This window comes from Artemia sp. Qi Xiang Cuo, chromosome 3 (genome assembly GCF_049724085.1).
Source record: "Artemia sp. Qi Xiang Cuo chromosome 3, ASM4972408v1, whole genome shotgun sequence".
NCBI classification, from domain to species: Eukaryota; Metazoa; Arthropoda; class Branchiopoda; order Anostraca; family Artemiidae; genus Artemia; species Artemia sp. Qi Xiang Cuo.
Genome location: NC_142796.1, coordinates 7,985,446 through 8,010,511, shown reverse-complemented (window position 1 = coordinate 8,010,511; position 25,066 = coordinate 7,985,446). Strand labels below are relative to the sequence as shown.

The 25,066-nt window shown below is 30.9% G+C and overlaps 1 protein-coding gene across 2 annotated transcripts in view; it reads right to left on the bottom strand.

Annotated features, from left to right (window-relative positions):
- LOC148953716 (uncharacterized) overlaps nt 1-22,698 on the bottom strand; it is a 30,021-nt gene extending 7,323 nt beyond the window's left edge. For both annotated transcript variants that reach the window (XR_016141547.1, XM_089086789.1), the window contains exon 1: nt 22,584-22,698. Coding sequence is in view for 1 of the 2 variants with exons in the window: in XM_089086789.1 (XP_088942915.1) it covers nt 22,584-22,643 (60 nt within the window). In the remaining variant the exon portion in view is untranslated. The remainder of the gene's footprint in view (nt 1-22,583) is intronic.
- Nucleotides 22,699-25,066: the final 2,368 nt, after the last annotated feature.

The following is a 25,066-nucleotide window of genomic DNA, read 5'->3' as shown; positions in this document are numbered from 1 at the left end:
AAATCACACGACTAAACTAAAAACGAGTAAAAAGGAACAAAAAATGGTAAATTAGAATAAAAGATAAGCAAGATTTTTGGTTAGGTTAGTTTTATTAAGTGAACATAAAAAAATATTATAATTTTTGTCATTCAACGTATTTAGTAATATTTAAAATGTTTTTAAAATGATGAAAAAGTAAAAAAAAAATAAAAAAAAAACGACTACACTAAAAACGAGTAAAACGTAACAAAAAATGGTAAATTAGACTAAAAGAGAAGCAAGATTTTTGGTTAGGTTAGGTTTATTAAGTGACCATAACAAAATACTATAATTCTTGTCATCCCAATTATTTAGTAATTTGTAAAATTTTTTTAAAATAATGAAAAAGTAAAAACAAAAAATAAAAATCAAACGACTACACAAAAAACGAGTAAAAAGGAACAAAAAAAAATGGTAAATTAGACTACAAGAGAAGCGAGATTTTTGGTTAGGTTAGGTTTATTAAGTGACCATAACAAAATACTATAATTTTTGTCATCCCACGTATTTAGTACTATGTCAAATGTTGTTAAATTGATGAAAAAGTAAAAAAAAAATACAAATCAAACGACTACACTAAAAACGAGTAAAAAGGAAAAAAAATGGTAAATTAGACAACAAGAGAAGCAAGATTTTTGGTTAGGTTAGGTTTATTAAGTGACCATAACAAAATACTAGAATTTTTGTCATTCCACTTATTTATTAATATGTCAAATGTTGTTAAAATAATGAAAAAGTAAAAAAAAATACAAATCAAACGACTACACTAAAAACGAGTAAAAAGGAACAAAAAATGGTAAATTAGACTACAATAGAATCGATATTTTTGGTTAGGTTAGGTTTATTAAGTGACCATAACAAAATCCTAGAATTTTTGTCATCCCACTTATTTATTACTATGTCAAATGTTGTTAAAATAATGAAACAGTAAAAAAAAAAAACAAATCAAACGACTACACTAAAAACGAGTAAAAAGGAACAAAAAATGGTAAATTAGACTAAAAGAGAAGCAAGATTTTTGGTTAGGTTTATTAAGTTACCATAACAAAATAATATAATTTTTGTCATCCCAATTATTTATTACTATTTAAAATGTTGTTAAAATAATGAAAAAGTAAAAAAAAAAAATAAAAAAAATAAAAAAACTAAACAAAAAAAGAGTAAAAAGGAACAAAAAATGGTAAATTAGACTAAAAGAGAAGCGAGATTTTTGGCTAGGTTAGGTTTATTAAGTGACCATAACAAAATAATAGAATTTTTGTAATTCCACTTATTTATTAATATGTCAATTTTTGTTAAAATAATGAAAAAGTAAAAAAAAAACAAAACAAACAACTACACTAAAAACGAGTAAAAAGGAACAAAAAATGGTAAATTAGACTAAAAGAGAAGCGAGATTTTTGGTTAGGTTAGGTTTATTAAGTGACCATAACAAAATACTAGAATTTTTGTCATCCCACTTATTTATTACTATTTAAAATTTTTTTAAAATAATGAAAAAGTAAAAAAAAAAATAAAAAAAATAAAACGACTACACTAAAAAAGAGTAAAAAGGAACAAAAAATGGTAAATTAGACTAAAAGAGAAGCGAGATTTTTGGGTAGGTTAGGTTTATTAAGTGACCATAACAAAATACTAGAATTATTGTCATCCCACTTATTTAGTACTATGTCAAATGTTGTTAAAATAATTAAAAAGTAAAAACAAAAAATACAAATCAAACGACTACACTAAAAACGAGTAAAAAGGAACAAAAAATGGTAAATTAGACTAAAAGAGAAGCAAGATTTTTGGTTAGGTTAGGTTTATTAAGTAACATAACAAAATATTATATTTTTTTTAATCCAAATTATTTATTACTATGTCAATTTTTGTTAAAATAATGAAAAAGTAAAAAAAAAAAATAAAAAACACACGACTACACTAAAAAAGAGTAAAAAGGAACAAAAAATGGTAAATTAGACTAAAAGAGAAGCGAGATTTTTGGTTAGTTTAGGTTTATTAAGTTACAATAAAAAAATACTAGAATTTTTGTCATCCCACTTATTTAGTACTATGTAAAATGTTGTTAAAATAATGAAAAAAAAAAAAAATCAAACAACTACACTAAAAACGAGTAAAAAGGAACAAAAAATGGGAAATTAGACTAAAAGAGAAGCGAGATTTTTGGCTAGGTTAGGTTTATTAAGTGACCATAAAAAAATACTATAATTTTTTTAATCACACTTATTTTTTAATATTTAAAATGTTGTTAAAATAATGAAAAAGTAAAAAAAAAAAAAAAAAAAAAAATCAAACAACTACACTAAAAACGAGTAAAAAGGAACAAAAAATGATAAATTAGACTAAAAGAGAAGCGAGATTTTTGGCTAGGTTAGGTTTATTAAGTGACAATAACAAAATACTATATTTTTTGTAATCCCAATTATTTATTACTTTTTAAAATGTTTTTAAAATAATTAAAAATTAAAAAAAAAAATAAAAATCAAACGACTACACTAAAAACGAGTAAAAAGGAACAAAAAATGGTAAATTAGACTACAAGAGAAGCAAGATTTTTGGTTAGGTTAGGTTTATTAAGTAACATAACAAAATCTTAGAATTTTTGTCATCCAACTTTTTTAGTAATATGTAAATTGTTTTTAAAATAATTAAAAGTAAAAAAAAAATACAAATCAAACGACTACACTAAAAACGAGTAAAAAGGAACAAAAAATGGTAAATTAGACTAAAAGAGAAGCGAGATTTTTGGTTAGGTTAGGTTTATTAAGTTACAATAAAAAAATATTATAATTTTTGTCATCCCACTTATTTAGTACTATGTCAAATGTTGTTAAAATAATGAAAAAAAAAATCAAACAACTACACTAAAAACGAGTAAAAAGGAACAAAAAATGGTAAATTGGACTAAAAGAGAAGCGAGATTTTTGGCTAGGTTAGGTTTATTAAGTGACCATAACAAAATAATATATTTCTTGTAATTCCAATTATTTATTACTATGTAAAATGTTGTTAAAATAATGAAAAAGTAAAAAAAAAAAAAAAAATCAAACGACTACACTAAAAACGAGTAAAAAGGAACAAAAAATGGTAAATTGTACTAAAAGAGAAGCGAGATTTTTGGCTAGGTTAGGTTTATTAAGTGACCATAACAAAATACTAGAATTTTTGTCATCACAATTATTTAGTAATATGTAAAATGTTGTTAAAATAATGAAAAAGTAAAAAAAAAAAACAAAAAAAAAAAAATAAAAAAAAAAAACAAAAAACGAGTAAAAAGGAACAAAAAATGGTAAATTGGACTAAAAGAGAAGCGAGATTTTTGGTTAGGTTTGGTTTATCAAGTGACCATAACAAAATACTAGATTTTTTTTAATCCCACTTATTTAGTACTATGTCAAATGTTTTTAAAATAATTAAAAAGTAAAAAAAAAAAATAAAAAAAAAATTCAAACAACAAAACTAAAAAAGAGTAAAAATGAAAAAAAAATGGTAAATTGTAATAAAAGATAAGCGAGATTTTTGGCTAGGTTAGGTTTATTAAGTGACCATAAAAAAATACTAGATTTTTTGTCATCCCACTTATTTAGTAATATGTCAAATTTTGTTAAAATAATGAAAAAGTAAAAAAAAAAATACAAATCAAACGACTACACTAAAAACGAGTAAAAAGGAAAAAAAAATGGTAAATTAGACTAAAAGAGAAGCAAGATTTTTGGTTAGGTTAGGTTTATTAAGTGACCATAACAAAATACTAAAATTTTTGTCATCCCACTTATTTAGTACTATGTCAAATGTTGTTAAAATGATGAAAAAGTAAAAAAAAAAAAAATACAAATCAAACGACTACACTAAAAACGAGTAAAACGGAACAAAAAATGGTAAATTAGACTAAAAGAGAAGCAAGATTTTTGGTTAGGTTAGGTTTATTAAGTAACCATAACAAAATCTTAGAATTTTTGTAATCCCACTTATTTTGTACTATGTCAAATGTTGTTAAAATAATGAAAAAGTAAAAAAAAAAAATACAAATCAAACGACTACACTAAAAACGAGTAAAAAGGAACAAAAAAAAATGGTAAATTAGACTAAAAGGGAAGCAAGATTTTTGGTTATCTCACTTATTTAGCAGAATGACTAATATTAAAATAATGATCAACAATACAAGTGATAACCTCTAAAATAAAAAGTCCTTACACTATTGTTGCATAAAAACAAAATGTCAGCAAACTGCTTCTTTCAACATCTTGCTTTCATAATTAATCAATAAACAGGCACGACAAAGCATTAGCAGGACAGAATAAAATGTGGAGCACATTTTATTCTGTTTGCATCTTTATTAATATTTATCAAGCAAATAAAACTAATGATACAAAAATACTTCCACAGACAATCACCATTATGCTTCAAAACATTGTAATACATCTCTTCCCCTTTCCTTGAAGTAGCAGTCCCCAGGTTTAGCGACAATGAATTTGGAAAACAGCTCTTCAAGTTTCAGTCACAACCGAGTTTCAACATATCCCAAGTCAGGTTACTTATTTACTCTCCTAAGCATACACATGGGTATAGGCCTAGGACCGCATCTATACATAAGGAAACATGCTGAAAAAATAATACTATCTTCATAATATGCGGAACAATCCTAGTTAACACATTTTGGAGGAGGATAACCTTTGTCTTTGCTTCTTTCCCTGTTGTACAATTTGAGGCCAATGGTGATAAATTAGGTAAGGTTAGATGGCGTTTGGGCGCTTGTTTATAAACGCTTTTCAAGACTTAGAGAATAGACACAAATATTTAGAATTGTGATAGAAAAGCTAGAAATACAGGGAAAGAAGTGAAGATAAATTTTAACCCCCTGTAAATATCTTAACTAGGATTATTGTGCATATTTTGAATTAAGATTTGTTTTCTTAACAAGTTCCTTCTTTATAGCTGGGGTCCTAGGCTTATACCTACACATTTATATGCTCAATGGAATCACCAAAAAAAAAAAAAAAAAATTAAAACAGAATAAATAAAACATATATATACATAGATAAAATATACAGCTACAACCTAATTCTGCCAAATTCGGAATTTAGGAAACACTTAACACGAAATGAACCAAACAACAAAAAACCGATTTTTTTTATTTTGTTGTAAAATAGAACAGAAGTTCGTGAAGACCAAGAAAAGTTTTTTGCTAATTATTAAATTATTCTAAAAAATTTTTAATTATTTTAATATTATATTAAGATTTATACATATTATAATCGCAGTATATATATATATATATATATATATATATATATATATATATATATATATATATATATATATATATATATATATATATATATATATATATATATATATATATATATATATATATATATATATATATATATATATATATATATATATATATATATATATATATATATATATATATATTATATAAATAATATATACTATATTATTTATCTAGTAATATTAATTATATTATAATTAATTATAACAAAATAATTTGGAAATTCACTATTTAAATCAATAGAAGGAATGGCAATTACAGTTTACATCAAAATTCAATACCATATAGTAATCGTATCTCTGAGTTGAGGGGTAAGAAATGGTGAAATAAACTAAGTAGCCTACATTGCAACCAGACAGAGGCTCAAATTCTGGATTAAGGAAGCCTAGATTCTTTGTTTTAATGTTTCCAAACAATCCTCACAATCTTTCACTTTCTTTTACTTAATATATAACATACAGGGGGTTGTTCTAGGGGCAAGTGCCTAAGATGGTCAAAAGTTGCACTAACTACAGGATCGAAGGGGAAGAAATACCGATGTACCAGGGTGTGGCGATGTTTTTTCGGTGTATACCCCCTCCCCCGAAAAAATACTAAGTCTTTATCCATCTTTGATAACATCACTACTGCATTTTCTTTTTTAAGTTTTGCAGTCTCCCAAATAGGACGAAACAAAATCTTTCCCATGAGAGCCTTTCTAAAAAAAAATAGCAATTGACCTTAATTGATGTATTTTATCACTAGAACCACATAATTTCATAAGCAATTGAATAATATATATTAAATCAATTTAATAAGCTTTATTTATGCATATATATGAGCATTTTATTTGTTTTTACTGACTACAGCCTTGTAACAACCTTCCTCCCTTTCCCCAGCCCCCAGGTTGAGTAACAGTGCTCAGCTTAGTCTAATTCCCATTGCAATTACTTTCAGCCACAAATGTGTTCAACAACAGTCAACAAACAATAGCCAATGGAAAACACTTAAAACTGATAGCCACAATCTTCTCTCAGTGTTGGCAACTGTAAAATAAAGAAAAACGAAATCAGAAACCAATTAATTGAAAAAAAAAATACATAATAAAATGTGGAACTAAGACACAAAAATGTATACAAGCATAAATGTAATACAAATTCTCATAGTTTGTGAATGATGGTCAATTGCTTTAATCTATTCGGATGATTTCTATGATTGAGAATCTATTAAAATTTGTGTCCGATACAATGCCATCTGTAGAAGCATTGAAGTTGCTTCTGGTGCGGGAGCTGAACTCACTATTCTCTGGCAAGAAGCTGCATTAGATTAGTTTGTTTTATGTAAATACACAAAATGTATGAAGCACCCGGTACAGTGGTGTCAATTAGAGAGGGGGCTTGTGCCCCCAGACTTTTTTACCCCCTCTACATTTTGAAAATACCCTTTTTAAAGGGATATTTCCATTGAAAAATACCTATCTTTGGTTTTCTAATTGAAAAGAGACAAAATTGCGCCCTCGTAGATTTTGAAAAATATATCTTGTCCCCTCTAGATTTTTGTGAATTGACACCACTAACTATAGAGCTTCAACTCTTGAACAATAGGTACACCTGGTGATCTATTAATAGCTTACTATGGTATATAAGATAATGTATTTATTTTCAAATTACTATCACAATCCCAGGAGGGCCTAATTCGAATGTCAGGATCAATAAATAAAAACAAGACAAAGAAAAAAGCATAAAAGGCAACACAAACTAAGACTGGCACAAGAATGGCAAGACTAAATTTCTCAGAATATAAATCCATGCATTAATCATTATTTAAACTGAGATTGGTCATAGCATGTTAAAAAGTAAAAAAACAAGTAAAACTACATAAAAAAAAATATAAAAGATTTATTTAGAAATGACATGAAAAACGGAAGGAAGAAGCTTTATGGATTATATTTTTAACACAAATATACCAAGTGATTTAAAGGAGGACAATTCTAAACGGAAGGAGGAAGGAGGAAGCTATATGGATTATATTTTTAACACAGATACACCAAGTGATTTAAAGGCGAACAATTCTAAACGGAAGGAGGAAGCTTTATGGATTATATTTTTAACACAGATACGCCAAGTGATTTAAACGCGGACACGGAGATTTCAGGAGGGATAGTTTTTTCTTTTTCTATTTATATAAAGTACTTCAATGTATTTAAACATATATATGTGATTTGTGTGATGTAGATATATGTGATGTATTTATCGATAAGACAATCCTATTATAGAGGTTGTTATGGCTTCAGTTATGTAAAAGATCAAAATTCTCACAGAATTTCCATCCATACGAACAATAATCCTCCTTTTCTTCCAACCGAAATTCTTTTGTAGTAATATTAATAAGAATTTCTTACCAAAATTACTATTCATCGCTAATTTTTTATGTATATTCAAATTTTATCCAAAATTGAAATTGAAAATTTAAACGTAGGACGTACAATTATCGATTTACACATTTTAAAAGCAATTAACCAGGATATAAGGGACAGTTACCTCAAATTATATCTTGGTTCGGCCTAGGTTTGATTTGGAAAACATACAGAAATTAAATAAAAAAAGATCATTTAAACTGAAAGCAAGAAACAGATTTGAAACGTATCTGAAAAGATTATTCTTCATATGAAGCGGGCTGTCTCCTTCTTAGCTCCTTACTCTTTAGTGCCAAGTTTGGCTTTTAATTTCCGTTTTTTTAGAAAATTTACAATTGGAAAGATAAGATTTTTAAAAAGCACTAAAAATACTTTTGTTTAATGAACAAGGTGTTGAGAAGGGGGCAGTCCACCCTATATACAGAGTAATTTATATTTATTTTAAGTTTTAAAATTGTTCCTTACTTAAGCTGAAAACCCTTTTCTATTTGTTTAATTATATTTCATGAAACTGTAAAGTTTTACGAATACAGTACTTTTGGTAACGCAGAAAAAACAATCAATATGTCAATGATCTTTGTTTGGATTTTGATAAGTAATTAAATAAAAAAAACAAGTTTTTTAAACTGTACCCCAAAGAAACATCATCCACGGAAAGATTCTCCCGAGTAAACCCCCTCCTCCAGCCCCCCTCCCCCCACCAAAAAAAATTCTTCCTGAAAATGTCTGTATACTTCCTAATAATCAGTACAATGTGCAAGCAATGGGCAAAGTTCATAACTTGCAGCCCTTCCCCTGGGAACTGTGGGGGATTAAGTCATCGTAAAAGACATATTTATTAGATTTTCGACTATGCTAAATAAAATGGCTATCTCAAAATTTTAATTGGGTGACTTTGAGAAAAAAATGAGCGTGGGAGGGGGCCTAGTTGCCCTCCATTTTTTGGTCACTTAAAAAGGGCACTAGAATTTTTAATTTCCGTTCCAATGAGCCCTATTACAATATTCTAGAACTACTGGGTCGATAAGTTCACCCCTGGAAAAAAAACAAAAAAAAAACAAATAAAGACGCACCCGTGATCTTTCTTCTGGCAAAAAATGGAAAATGTTCTAATTTTGTAAATAGGAGCTTGAAACCTCTACAGTAGGGTTCTCTGATACGCGGAATATGATGGTGTGATTTTCATTAAGGTTCAATAACTTTTAAAGGGGTCTTTCCCCCTTTTTTGGAAAATCAGTCAAATTTTCTCAGGAGCGTAACTTTTGATGGGTAAAATTAAATTTGATGAAACTTATATATTTGAAATCAGAATTAAAATCTGATTCTTTTGATATATCTATTGGTACCAAAATTCCGTTTTTTAGAGTTTCAGTTACCATTGAGCCGCATCGCTCCTTACTTACAGTTCGTTACCACGAACTGTTTGATCAAACAGTTCATGGTAAAGGTCTAATATGATGGTTCCAAATATATAAGTTTCATTAAGTTTAGTTTGACCAATCAAAAGCTACAAGCCTGGGAAAATTTGTCCGACATTATAAAAAAAGGGGGGAAAACCCCTCAAAGTCATAGGATTTTAATGAAAATCACACGCTCAGATTCAGCGTATCAAAGAACCCTACTATATAGGTTTCAAGTTCATATCTGCAAAAACGTGGAATTTTGTAATTTTTCCCAGAAGAAAGATCACAGATGCGTGTATTTGTTTGTTTGTTTTCTTCCCAGGGGTGAGTGTATCGACCCAGTGGGTTCTAGACCGTCGAGAGAGGGATGATTCTAATTGAAATGAAAGGTTCTAGTTCCCTTTTTAAGTGACCAAAATAATTGGAGGGCAACTAGGCCCCCTCCCACGCCACCTTTTCCCAGAATCGTCTGATAAAAATTTTGAGATAGGTTTTGTCTTCGGCATAGTTTAATGACCCAATAACTATGTCTTTAGAGATAAAATGACCCCCTACAGCCCCTGGGGAAAGGTTTTTTTAAGTTATAAAATTTACCCGTTGTTTTATTTGTTATTGGGAATATGTATACATTTTTTGGGTGGGGATGGGAGGAAGAATTTTCTGCTGGGGAGGATTTTACACGGGGAAAATTTTCCATGGAAAGGGAAGTTACCGGGGGGGGGGTTAAACCTTTCAGGAGAAATTTTACAGTTGGTGAATTTGCCAGAATTCTTATACGAAATTTCTTTAGATGTCTTGCTTTTTCTTTGCCGTTTTAATTTTAGGCATGCAGATGTTAAGGGTAATTGTCCGGGGGTAAATTTTTGCCAGGATTGAATTGCCCAGTGGATATTTCTGTGGGGAGGGGGATATTTCCATCGAGGGGGAGCCAGGTATCCTGGCGTTATTGAAAAACGATCAGAAATCAAATAAAAAAACAAGGTTTTTCGACTGAAAGTAAGAAGCAACATTAAAAATTAAAACGAACCGAAATTATTACGTATATAAGGAGGGAGGTCCCCTCCACAACACCTCGCTCTTTACGCTAAATTTTAAATTTTGTCCCTATTCTTTAAAAAACACACTTGAAACACAAGGGTCGTTTAATTAGAACAATAAGTAACTTTTTTCAAAGTGCCAAACAATTGTAGCGTGAAGAGCGAGGTATTGAGGAGGGGGCAGCTCCCCTCAAATGAGTAATAGTTTTTGTTCGTTTAATTTTTAATATTGCTCCTCACTTTCAGTTGAAAAAACTTTTTTTTTATTTAATGAAGCCTAGAGAAAAATATTTTTCTAAAGGCAATCAAAAAAAGTATGTCAATCAAAGTTAAAGTATATAAAAATGGAAAAAATAATTATTAAAAAAATTACACATATATCTACATCACACCAATCACATATATATGTTTAAATACATTGAAGTACTTTATATAAATAGAAAAAGAAAAAACGCCACTTAAAAGTGCTAAAAACTAAGTTCCTTGCAGTATTTCCACCCCAAAGAAATTTCCTGGCGGGGCTGATGATGACCTGCCTTGCCTTTTCCACATCTGTGCTGGTAGAAATGGGAGTGTAACATTTTTATTGTATAGAGAAAGAATTTAATTAATTCCTACTCCCCCCTACCTCTTTCAACATTTATCTGAAGCCTCGTGAAGAGTAAGCAGTTTATCCATTAAAATGTAATTATGTTGGGAGTCTACCCTACCCCCACCTAAACAATGACTCACCCCCCTCATTATAGCTGATTCACAATTACAGATCGCCAAACGTAGCCTAATTTCATTACAAATAAAGCAAATCAACTAGGTTGAATCCAGCACTGCCATCGCGTGGCGTCACTTCTTTTACAACTAGAAAGCCTAAAATATAGTTGTTCATACTTTTAAATAAATTAGCTTCTCAGAATTTTAAATTTATTGCAAATTCATCCTCTTTGGGGTAAAGTCATAGTTTTGTGCTCTAAAATGGCAAGAAAACAAGACTTTCCCCTGGCCAAATCAATACGGTCTCTTGAAGAAGAGCATGAAATTTACGTTTGAACATGTTTCCTCCACATTATTTTGAAACTTTAGTTTGTTACATCATCCCTGAAAAACAACAACAAATAAACATGCATCGACGATGTTTCTTCTGAAAAAAAGGGAAATTCCACATTTTGAAGATTTGAAACTTCTACGGTAGGGTTCTCTGATATGATGTATCTAATAAAGAGATTTTCAAAAGGCTCAATTGCTTTCTTTGGCGGCGGGGGGGGGGGGTCCCTTTTTACAAAAATAAGGCAAATTTTCTCAGATTTTTGGTTTTGGGTTGGTATTAATAAACTGAACGAATTTTGAATATTTAGAATCAGCATACAAAGCCAATACTGCCGGTGTAGCAATTGTCATATTCTATTTTATTTTAATGTCTGAATGTATAAGCGATTTAAGTTCGAGGGGAAAAATTGTCCTGTTATGAAAGAGGTACATATTACATGGCCGTTATGAAATCAAAACGTGGTATGTGCACAGGAAAGATGATTTTATTGAGTATTTCTACTACTTCTGTAAACTATTCTAAGGTGTAGAAAATTGCAAAAAGACAAGTCTACATCTGTTATAATCTACCAAAGCAATCTTTCTGTAATTTCGGTTTGAGTTTGATTTTTTTTTTTTTTAAGATTAAATGCATATTAATCATATGTATTATTGATTAAACAAATTTATCCCTTCGCTAGGAATCCTTGCGGTTTAAAATTTATTTTACTTTGTTTCATTTTCCAGGCAATTTAATTGCTCTTTTTATTTGAGAGTTTTTTTCTTAAAAGTATTTAAAAATATACCTATTCAAAATATATTCCTTGTGACCCAGCCACCAACTGATATTTTGGTGTTTGCCCCCCCCCCCTGGAAAATTTTCTGCCGGTGCCCTTGTCATGATTCCTTAAAAAAAAAAAAAAAAAGATGGAAAGCCTGGTTTTGAAGCAACGGTGCTACGGTGCTACTGCTACGGTGTTTGCCCCATTTCTCTTGCTCCTTTAATCTTGAAACTGTACAAAGGATTCCTTGCAGACTGGCTTAAGAAACAAATCCAACCTCTTACCAATTTGAGGCGATTGGGGAATCTTAAATCCACTTCCACTAAAAAGTATTTGACCCTTTTTCATCACCATATATTAGTTGAAAAGCTTGTCACTAAATTTGATATCAATTATTCCCTGGTGAAATAGGTTGCCTCCTTCTTATGAAATAATTCACGAGTAGTTAAATACCTGAATCATTATTCTAAGCCTCTTCCCGTCTACATTGGAGCACCCCAAGGTACTACCCTTGACCCCCTCCTTTTCTTAGTCAGAATTAACAGTATGGTTAATGAAATTCCTGACAGACAGAAAATCTTCAGTGACCTTATGCCTGTTGAAACTTGTTATAGAAATTTAATGAAGGACCCTATGGCCATCCTCAATGACATTGCACAAGATGCCTTGAAACTGGGCATGAGAGTAAACCCTTCTAAATCCATGACAATGGCAATTTGTTTCCATAAATTTCCACCCCATTTTCGTAATACTATCCCTCCTGAAATCTCTGTGTCCGCCTTTAAATCACTTGGTGTATCTGCGTTAAAAATATAATCCATAAAGCTTCCTCCTTCCGTTTAGAATTGTCCGCCTTTAAATCACTTGGTGTATCTGTGTTAAAAATATAATCCATAAAGATCCCTCCTTCCGTTTAGAATTGTTCGCCTTTAAATCACTTGGTGTATTTGTGTTAAAAATATAATCCATAAAGCTTCCTCCTTCCGTTTAGAATTGTCCGCCTTTAAATCACTTGGTGTATTTGTGTTAAAAATATAATCCATAAAGCTTCTTCCTTCCGTTTTTAGTTTTACTTGTTTTTTTACTTTTTAACATGCTATGACCAATCTCAGTTTAAATAATGATTAATGCATGTATTTATATTCTGAGAAATTTAGTCTTGCCATTCTTGTGCCAGTCTTAGTTTTTGTTGTCTTTTATGCTTTTTTCTTTGTCTTGTTTTTATTTATTAACCCTGACATTCGATTTAGGCCCTCCTGGGATTGTGATAGTAATTTGAAAATAAATACATTATCTTATATACCATAGTAAGCTATTAATAGATCACCAGGTGTACCTATTGTTCAAGAGTTGAAGCTCTATAGTTAGTGGTGTCAATTCACAAAAATCTAGAGGGGACAAGATATATTTTTCAAAATCTACGAGGGCGCAATTTTGTCTCTTTTTTCAATTAGAAAACCAAAGATAGGTATTTTTCAATGGAAATATCCCTTTAAAAAGGGTATTTTCAAAATGTAGAGGGGGTAAAAAAGTCTGGGGGCACAAGCCCCCTCTCTAATTGACACCACTGTACCGGGTGCTTCATACATTTTGTGTATTTACATAAAACAAACTAATCTAACGCAGCTTCTTGCCAGAGAATAGTGAGTTCAGCTCCCGCGCCAGAAGCAACTTCAATGCTTCTACAGATGGCATTGTATCGGACACAAATTTTAATAGATTCTCAATCATAGAAATCATCCGAATAGATTAAAGCAATTGACCATCATTCACAAACTATGAGAATTTGTATTACATTTATGTGTCTTAGTTCCACATTTTATTATGTATTTTTTTTTTCAATTAATTGGTTTCTGATTTCGTTTTTCTTTATTTTACAGTTGCCAACACTGAGAGAAGATTGTGGCTATCAGTTTTAAGTGTTTTCCATTGGCTAGTGTTTGTTGACTGTTGTTGAACACATTTGTGGCTGAAAGTAATTGCAATGGGAATTAGACTAAGCTGAGCACTGTTACTCAACCTGGGGGCTGGGGAAAGGGAGGAAGGTTGTTACAAGGCTGTAGTCAGTAAAAACAAATAAAATGCTCATATATATGCATAAATAAAGCTTATTAAATTGATTTAATATATATTATTCAATTGCTTATGAAATTATGTGGTTCTAGTGATAAAATACATCAATTAAGGTCAATTGCTATTTTTTTTTAGAAAGGCTCTCATGGGAAAGATTTTGTTTCGTCCTATTTGGGAGACTGCAAAACTTAAAAAAGAAAATGCAGTAGTGATGTTATCAAAGATGGATAAAGACTTAGTATTTTTTCGGGGGAGGGGGGATACACCGAAAAAACATCGCCACACCCTGGTACATCGGTATTTCTTCCCCTTCGATCCTGTAGTTAGTGCAACTTTTGACCATCTTAGGCACTTGCCCCTAGAACAACCCCCTGTATGTTATATATTAAGTAAAAGAAAGTGAAAGATTGTGAGGATTGTTTGGAAACAGTAAAACAAAGGATCTAGGCTTCCTTAATCCAGAATTTGAGCCTCTGTCTGGTTGCAATGTAGGCTACTTGGTTTATTTCACCATTTCTTACCCCTCAACTCAGAGATACGATTACTATATGGTATTGAATTTTGATGTAAACTGTAATTGCCATTCCTTCTAATGATTTAAATAGTGAATTTCCAAATTATTTTTTTATAATTAATTATAATATAATTAATATTACTAGATAAATAATATAGTATATATTATTAATATAATATATATATATATTTATATATATATATATATATATATATATATATATATATATATTATATATATATATATATATATATATATATATATATATATATATACTATAATTATAATATGTATAAATCTTAATATAATATTAAAATAATTAAACATTTTTTAGAATAATTTAATAATTAGCAAAAAAAATTTCTTGGTCTTCATGAACTTCTGTTCTATTTTACAACAAAATAAAAAATCGGTTTTTTGTTGTTTGGTTCATTTCCTGTTAAGTGTTTCCTAAATTCCGAATTTGGCAGAATTAGGTTGTAGCTGTATATTTTATCTATGTATATATATGTTTTATTTATTCTGTTGTATTTTTTATTTTTTTTTTTTTTTTTTTGGTGATTCCATTGAGCATATACATGTGTAGGTATAAGCCTAGGACCCCAGCTATACAGAAGGAACTTGTTAAGAAAACAATTCTTACTTCATAGTATGCAGAATAATCCTAGTTAAGATATTTTCAGGGGGTTAAAATTTATCTTCACTTCTTTCCCTGTATTTCTAGCTTTTCTATCACACTTCTAAATATTTGTGTCTATTCTCTAAGTCTTGAAAAGCGTTTATAAACAAGCGCCCAAACGCCATCTAACCTTACCTAATTTATCACCATTTGCCTCAAATTGTACAACAGGGAAAGAAGCAAAGACAAAGGTTATCCTCCTCCAAAATGTGTTAACTAGGATTGTTCCGCATATTATGAAGATAGTATTATTTTTTCAGCATGTTTCCTTATGTATAGCTGGGGTCCTAGGCCTATACCCATGTGTATGCTTAGGAGAGAGTAAATAAGTAACCTGACTTGGGATATGTTGAAACTTGGTTGTGACTGAAATTTGAAGAGCTGTTTTCCAAATTCATTGTCGCTAAACCTGGGGACTGCTACTTCAAGGAAAGGGGAAGAGATGTATTACAATGTTTTGAAGCATAATGGTGATTGTCTGTGGAAGTATTTTTGTATCATTAGTTTTATTTGCTTGATAAATATTAATAAAGATGCAAACAGAATAAAATGTGCTCCACATTTTATTCTGTCCTGCTAATGCTTTGTCATGCCAGTTTATTGATTAATTATGAAAGCAAGATGTTGAAAGAAGCAGTTTGCTGACATTTTGTTTTTATGCAACAATAGTGTAAGGACTTTTTATTTTAGAGGTTATCACTTGTATTGTTGATCATTATTTTAATATTAGTCATTCTGCTAAATAAGTGAGATAGCCAAAAATCTTGCTTCCCTTTTAGTCTAATTTACCATTATTTTTGTTCCTTTTTACTCGTTTTTAGTGCAGTAGTTTGTTTTGTATTATTTTTTTTTTACTTTTTGATTATTTTAACAACAATTGACATAGTACTAAATAAGTGGGATGACAAAAATTCTAGTATTTTGTTATGGTCACTTAATTTTACCCTTTTAAACTTGTTTTTTCTTTTTTTTATTTCAATCATTTTATTTTTTAGCTTGTTTCATCTTCTTTAGTTCCGTTAGTAATTTTTTCAAGAACTGCAGTCGAGCTACAGCTTGTTTTAGCAAAGCTACTGTTGTTATTTTTAATGCTGCTTTTGTTGTTTATTTTATTATTTTATGGAAATTATTTGCTAAAACCCCAAAATGGATGTAGCCTCTTCATTTAAAATTTATTTAGAATTTTTATTTAACTTATGATATTTAATGTGTGTACGGTAAGCCAAAATGAAAGCTGCATTAACTCAAGAACATTCAGAAATTAAATAAAAAAAAACAAGTTTTTTAACTGAAAGTAAGGAGCAACATTAAAACTTAAAACAAACAGAAATTATTCCCTATATGAAAGGGGCTGTCCCCTTCTCAACACATCGCTCTTTATGCTAAAATTTAACTCTGTCACACAACTTTCCTTTTTAAAACAATAAAAAACTTTAGCGTAAAGAGCAAGGTATTGAGGAGGGGACAGCCCCCTTCATATACAGAATAATTTTCTGTTTGTTTTAAGTTTTAATGTCACTCCTTACTTTCAGATAAAAAACTTGTTTTTTTTATTTAACAATCAGCAAAAACAAATCCAATTTTTGGTTTATGTTAGCCGTTTTTTAAATTTTGTTTTAGGTGACTGAGTAGTAATATTTTGCGTAGCATTTATGCACTGAGCAAACCATATTATTTTCACATTCCTTTGTAAACTACTGGGGTTTCAACTAAAAAAATTTAGACTTTAACAAAAGGGAAGCTCAACCATTCCAAAGACGTTTATTTCATATCCTAATTAATTACTTTTTTGGTACTTTTTGAACCCCTGTCTGAAGGCCAATGCGATTGCTTTGGACTGCATTTGGTTAAACAAATTCTGGCCACTAAGTACCCATTTCAGAAATATTTGAAGCACAAATGCAGACAAAAAACAGTGCTCTGAGCCTTATATGTGTGGTAAAATGGAAAGACCTTAACAGCCAATGGAGCTCAAGAAAAACACTTTACTCCTTGTGTCTTCAGTAAATCCAGAAATAGATCCCAGTATCAATCAACCTCAGCCTCAATTTCAATATGGTTAAGATCATACTCCAACCATTTTAAAATATTTTCAAAACTTAGAATCTAAGAAAAACAGAATCAAACCAAAATTATGGAGAATTACAAAAACAAAAATTACCCTTGGAGAATTTATGAACTAAAAGACTTCTATTCAACTGATTTCCAAAATTTTTTTCTAGCACAACTGCATTAAAGCCCCTTGCCCTAGTTCCTGGATGCAGCACAAGGCTAAATGCAGTCTGCTGTTTTGAGTCAATTTTGGATTATGAACCAGCTGTTGAAGTAAAACAAGTACAAAAAATAATATAAACCATCAAAATTTGCAATATGACCATAGGCTATATCTTAGCACTAGGGATGGTTGGGATGCCAACAAACTGGAAAAACACTCTACAAATCAGTGAATTTACAGATGATAGAATCCACAAAAAACTTGTTAAATATTATTTCCACAATGGCAGAGTCTGCAATGGTTTTGCCATATGCCATATATATTCCTTTTTTTAGCAGATGTACAAAGAAAACATGATTTTTTAAACATTTATAAAAATAGATACCAAATATATTGCAAACTATGCCATTTTTGAAATGTTGTCAGCAAGATATTACAAATTCAAGCAAAATCATGCTATCAAAAATGATGTAAAAGCATGGATGAAAATGTAAAAGAGGATAAAACATGATTAAAAGAAACTTGATGCATATTATAAAATAAGACTTTTACTATTAGTTGTGTTTAGTTTTGTGAATAGCACAGAGTATATTTTGGATTGCTAGGGGAATAGGGAAAGAAGAAAGGGAGGAACCAAAACAAATGCTAAAAATTTAAAAGGAAACATGTTCACATTGTCCAAACAAAGCAAAATAGAAAGCAAACCCAGAAACCAAACAACATGGAAAACAATCAAAAATAACAAACAGGTAAAATAAAAAATTAAAAAGCCAAAATCTGAATTCCAAAACCAAGCCACTCATCCAAAATCTACAATTATTAAAAGCAAGGCTGTACTCAGAGGGGGGGGGTTGACCCCCCTCCCACCCTGAAATGTTTGTTGAGCTCTTTTTGAAGCTTCTACAACAAAGCTTTCTACAAAAACCTTATATACCCCCAGGGCATAACTTACAACCCTTGCCCTGAGGGCGGACAGGGGGTTGTCAGACTCAAAGACATAATTTCTAGAACTTCCAACTATGCTGAACAAAATGGCTATCTGAAAATTTTGATTGGATGTGTTTGGGGAAATGGTGGGCATGGAAGGGGTGTTAGTTGCCTTCCAATCACTTTCCACTATAAAAAAAAGGCACAAGCCACTCCCAATTTCCAATTGAATGAGCCCTTTTCAAAGTTTCTATGATAACTCCTTTGATACAAAGTGCCCTGGTCTAGAAGAATAAAACAAAAAATAAATAATACATTGTGCCAATATTGTTCTTTACTTAGGCAGCGTGATTGTGCTGCCTATGATAACAGAGAACAGTATCTTATAACAGTTGATTATTACAGCTGGTTTATTGAGCTCAACAGAGTTGGGCACCATGCACACACCCCCCATATCACATCATGTCTGAAGAGGCATTTTGCAAGACATGGAATCCCATGCATACTTGTATCTGATAATGACCCCCAATTCACCTCAGAACTGTTTCAGAAATTTGTAAAAGACTGGGAAATAGAACACAAGACATCATCACCAACTTACCCTCAATCAAATGGCTTGGCAGAAAGATCAGTACAGACAGTTAAAGGTATCCTTGTAAAAACTGAGGTAGCTAGAGGGGATCATAATTTGGCCTTACTTGAATACAGGAGCACTCCTATCAATAGTTTTGCATCACCAGTCCAGCTACTAATGTGCAGAAACTTGATATCAATTCTTCCATGCACAAGGAAACTTCTCTCCCCACAATTCTTTCATGATACAGTCCATCATGGCAAATTCAGAAAACATAGAAATAAGCAACAAACATGCCAAAAGAAATATCATGATAGAAACTCAAAGAAGCTGAATCCCCTACAGGCTGGACAAGCAGTCCAAGCCCAAATCCATGACAAAGCATGGGCAACTGGTGTAATTAAGAAAGCAGACACTAATCCTCAATCATACATAATTGAGACAAATGATGGGGGAACATATTGCTGGAATAAGAAACACATAAAAGTTCTTCACCAGGTAAACAGACCACTTTCTACTAGTAAACCAGCAAGAACTCTGCAGACTGAGCCCATTGCATGCCCATTTCTTGAAAATCTTGCATCACTATCAAACACACCAGGCATTTCTATTGTGTCTCCATCCATAAATCAACTTATAGCAGCCACATTTCCATCCAGAACCCCTGAATCAAGCTGCCCACAATACCAGTCCAGCTAGCCTTCCACACACCAATACCCATAACCAGCACCAATCTTGCTGTCCATTCAGATTTGCAGAATTCTTTTCACTCAATCCACTCAGGTTGTTATGTGAAGCCTGTGATGAAGCTTAACCTCTAAGTACCAAAAGTCAAATGAGTATAAAGAAAATGAGTGGAGTGCTTTTAGTGCAAGGTGAAGTAAGATTATAAGTGAAGTTTTAATATATTATTAGTCCCAGTTAGCAAGACATTGTAGATAAATCCTTGTAAAGGATGCCCCATTAATTGTGCAAAAAAAAGAGAAGAAGTGAGCCTAGCACCTTCTTATAAGTAAAGTGAAGTGAGATTATAAAAGGAAATGTGAATTATTCCCAAGTAGCATTAATGTTACCAAAGTATTTTTATACCTGTCCATTGGTTTTGGAAAGGAGGAAAAATGTAACATTCAAACTTATCTTTCTATTCTAGTGACTTGGGTTTCTACAATTATTCAATAAAGTCATTGCTGTATCTAACAAATTTTTACAAGGTGTTTTAAGGGTTGGTGGCACCCAACAAAATGTTATTTACAGTGCCTCCCTCCCAACTCAAGTATAAGCAAAAAAAAAGCCAAATCAAAGTGAAAAATCTGACCAAAGTGGACAATCCTCAGCTGCAATACCCCTCCACCTAAAGTGCCCAGGAGAGCTGATTCAGATGCCCCCCTCCCTTCCTTTTTGAAAGGCTCTGTTTGCATCTAAGAATTCATAAATAAAACATACTTAAGGATAAAAAATCTCTACATATTTAAGTACTTATATCCTATCTCTGTGGATTTTATACTTCTTTAATATTCAAAAATGAAATATCCAACTAGTTGGATAAGAAGTAAATAATGATTACAGCATGAATTTCTAGCAAGATGGATAATAATGTATCTTACTAGCCTTTCTGATACAGGCAGATATATATATATTCTAAAAGCATTTTGGTAATAATATCCAACTAGCCAAATAATTAATTCTCTTAAATTGCAGTAGCACTATCTAACTAGGTGGATTAATAGGTATTTTAGCCTTTTTTAATACATATGCACCTAGGCAGATAATAAACTCTCAAAGCAGCAAAACTGTGACAAAATCCAACTTGGGATGATGAGGATTTTGAAATTGTTCAGTACATCTTTAGATTAAGTTAAATAAAAAATTCAAAACAATTCCACTATGTTTTCTTCTTATTCTGTTAGGCTGCTTAAAAACTGTTGAATCATCTATATATTGAAAAATATCCAAGCCAACACAAGAAACACCATGGATGGAAAAATGAAGAAATTGCTTGAATTTTTTTATCTGGCTTAATTGTGACAAATCAATGCTTGCAAAATTATATAACCTTAACAAAATGGATTTTATAATGAAATAGTAACTTGAAAACCAATGTTTTAACCATTTTTGTACCAGAAAACCATAAAATGAAATAATCATTTTCAAGGGTCCAAAAAGGCTTAAAACTACATTTACAAGAAAACAACTATTATATTCAGAAAGAGCATAAAAAATGGTATCTACTGGTATGTTCACTTTATTTGTAGGTCAATTATATGAACTACTGAACATTTACTCATTTGAGGCCTCTTTGAGTGACATTATAGTATTGTTCAAGATGTAGGCCTAAATCTTTAGCAGTCAAAGTTTTATCAGCATAGATACCCTGGATAGGTGTACCCTTGGAGCAATTCTCAGAGAAGTCAGCTGGTTGTGCTATGATTACTAAGTTATGGAATAAGCTGAATTTAATGCATAAGGCAATAAAATATTCCACCAAAAGGTTCTTCTTCTTCTAACTAGGAAGGTATGCAGACCACCATTAAGGTCCTTTGACCTCTCTTTAATTTACTACAAAATTAAAAAATTTCCCAAAATGATGATTTTGCAGATAAGCAACCAAAACAGTTTGAGTTGTCAGTAAAGATATTAAACTAAGAATTTAAGAAAACAGGACCAATAAAACATCACTTATTAATACATATCATAGAATAAACTATCAAAAGTGTGAACAAAATGGTATAAGTGTATGACAATTCCAGTAAATAAGGAGATATGTTAAGAAAGCAATTCTTACTTCACAATATGGAAAACAATCCTAGCTAACATATTTTTCAGGGGGAGAACCTTTATCCTCACTATTTCCCTAGTTTTCCAATTTTTCAATATTTAGCCTACATCTGTTCTCTAAGTCTTGAAAATTGGGTAAAATTATACTTTAGCTACTTTTGGCTATATTGTAAAGCAGTTAGGTTAGGAAAATGCAACTTTCAGGGATGGGTCTACAGGCTAAAGTATGTCCTGGGAAGGTATTTTGATGTACCTACCTCCACTCCTTCTCCCCCTAGAGGATCCTGAAATTGGCCTACATGACAGGTCTAGGCCTATATCTATTGAAATTTTGACAAAACAACATTTTCCCTTAATTTTCAGTTATCATTTCCTTTTTCTAGCTTTCCAGACTATTTGAAAACAGATAAATGCAGTAAAATCTGTCACAATTTATTAAAAAAAATTATACAACAGTGAAAGAAGTGATGATAAAGGTTCTCCCTCTGGAAAATATGTAAACTAGGATTAGGCCTATGTTGCATATCATGAAGTAAATCTCCTTATGACCTCAAAATCCTCATTGTCAGAGAAACAGTATTTTCAAAATCTAGAATATCAGCAAGATCGCAAAAATATATAGCCTACCAGGTTTTATTTTACACTTTGGTTTTGTCAGTATACACTTTTTTTGATGAAACTCACAATTGTCAAAATGATTTTGCACATTAAATGAGCTAAAATGCTTATAAAGAGAGTAGTGTTCAATGATGTAGTCTATAGGCTAACCTTTCCGTAGGATAGCACAGGGCCACAGTCTTACATATTTATCATTACCTGGTAGGACTGTGGAGAATGCTCTAAAAGGAGAAATTTTTCTTATTTTGTCTTACCGGCTCTTCACCAAGCAAAACCGAGTTGATCAAGTAAAAGAAGTCATCAAATGGTGTCATTTCCTGCTAACTGCATTTATACCATAGATTTTTGCAATTTTCTATTTAGCTAAATAAATTGACGTTGCCGTTCAGCAAGCTTTGGTTTGAAATCTTAAAATTCTTACACCATGTTTACTTTTGGCGTTGCAGGATACTTTTCTTTCCTGTGCTATGTTGAACGGATAAGTGTCTAGATAAGTACCTAACCTGGCTGTCTAAATTTGAAACATTGTTTTATACAATGTTTCAAACATAATTTATAAATTTAGTTGCCCCCAATCACATTTACTACAAGTATACATTTCTTTTGTGCGTCCCATATTAGAGCATGCTTGTCCTGTGTGGCATCCTGGCCTCTCAACTAGTCTCAACTGAAGCAACACAAAAAATTGAAAATGTCCAAAAGAGAGCTCTAAGAATTATTTTTAAAGAGGGCAAGATACCATATTTGTATTTGTTAAATATTTCAAAACTAGAGACCCTCGAGAGACGAAGAAATAATTTGTGCCTCCGTTTTGCAAAAAATGCAATAACAAACCCTCGGACGGCAAGTATTTTTCCCAAACGTCACTCCCCATCTAGATTACGGCCGCCTCGAACTGTTTCTGAGCCCATCCCTGTTTTGTCCCCCATTCGCTGCGTTACTTCGAGATACAAAAGAACTTTTGTCCCCTTTATTGCAGAAAAAATGAATAAAATGTCCCAATAGTTTCTTTTTCTCCTCTTTTTTGTCCCCCCCCCTTCTTGACCGGTTTTATTTTTTAACTCTTTTATTGACTTACTGTAGTTGGATTATTGACACTTTCTTAGTGTTCCTTTTAATTTATATGCATTTATGTCTCACTCATTTTTTGTTTGTATATTCGCTTATTCCCCACCTTCCTTTTTTTATGTCCGTTCTAATTCTTTTTCCGATTCGTATTTGTGTAAGTTTAGTTTGACCAGTTTTTATCTTTTAACTTTTAATTGACTTTTTATAGTTTGAATTATTGACTGTTAAATGATTGTTCATAATGAGTTTTCTATTTTGTTGTTGTTTTTTTGCATTTTTGCCAGTTTTAGTGCAACCATTTATAATGTCGACTCCGAAGTCCGAATTCGGCCCTTTGTGAGCTTGTGATAGTGATCTTTTTGAAATAAACATCTTATCTTATACCCTCGAATGGAAATGAGTCATTATACGTCCTTGATATGACTGCTGAATAGCTTGTTAAGTTTATATTTAAAAAGTGTATATCTTGGGTATTTTCGAAGACCATACTGCCTTTCTATCTGCTGATGACGGCTACTGTATATGTGATTGAAATATTCAGAACATTTTTTTGTTGTTTCTAAATAGTACAAAAATGATGTTTTCAACAAGACAGTAAAAATAAAAATAAAAAACTTTATAATTCAAAATATTAAGCTTGGAATATTTTAGCGTCCCGTCTGGAAGTCTTTATCAAAGGAAAAAAAAGAAAGAAGATAGCCTAAATAAAACAATTAAAGAAAAAACAACAATAAAACGCTATACGAGAAAAAAATAAAACAAAAGAAATAACTGAATTTTAAACCAAGTCAAACGTAGCAGACACAATCCAATGGGATTGTTTTCTTTTTTTTGCATAGCGTTTTAACTTCTTTTTTTTTAATGTTTTGGTTAGGCTAGTATTTTTTCTTTTTTTTCATCGGTAAAGACTTTCCATTGAAGAGAGATGATTAAAGATTAATTTGAAAGGACATTGTTATATCTGATGCCTTTTGTAATTAACAAAAGCTAAATTAAAATAAAACACAGTTTTTGACAAAAATGGTATCTTCATTTACAAGATGTTTAACGCAAGTATCTTTAAAAAAATAATATAAACATACATAACTTCTGAAGAGTTACATCTCAGAGATATGATGTCATATTTGAATGACTCCGCTTTCTGATTCCCCGGCGGTTTGTGCTTTGCCAGATCGATCTAAGAGAAAGTGGAAAATTTTTTCGTATGATAGTGATAGTGATATATTTAATTAACAAAAAGTTTAAATACAAAAATCAATATGATTCACCCAAAACCAAATGGTTGACGTGGGGTGAATCAGGTAAAAAAAATAATAATATATACATGTAACATCATTCGAATACACTATAATAAGAAAGAAAGATAAAAAGAGAGAAAGGAAAAGAAAGAAAAAAATAAATAAAGAATAATAATAATAGTACAGGGACAGCAACTACATACCATATTCATGTTGTGGAGTCGCACTCACAAACTAACAAGCAATTACAACTTAATTTAAATTAAATCAAATCAAGTCACCTCCAAAACAAACAAAACTAGAATTCATACTTAATTAATAATTTTTTTTTCAATTTTGCTTTAAAACTACTAACATTTTCAATTTTCTTCATATCATTATCCAAATTATTCCATAAATTTATACCTTTTATAATAAAAGAAAACGTGGAC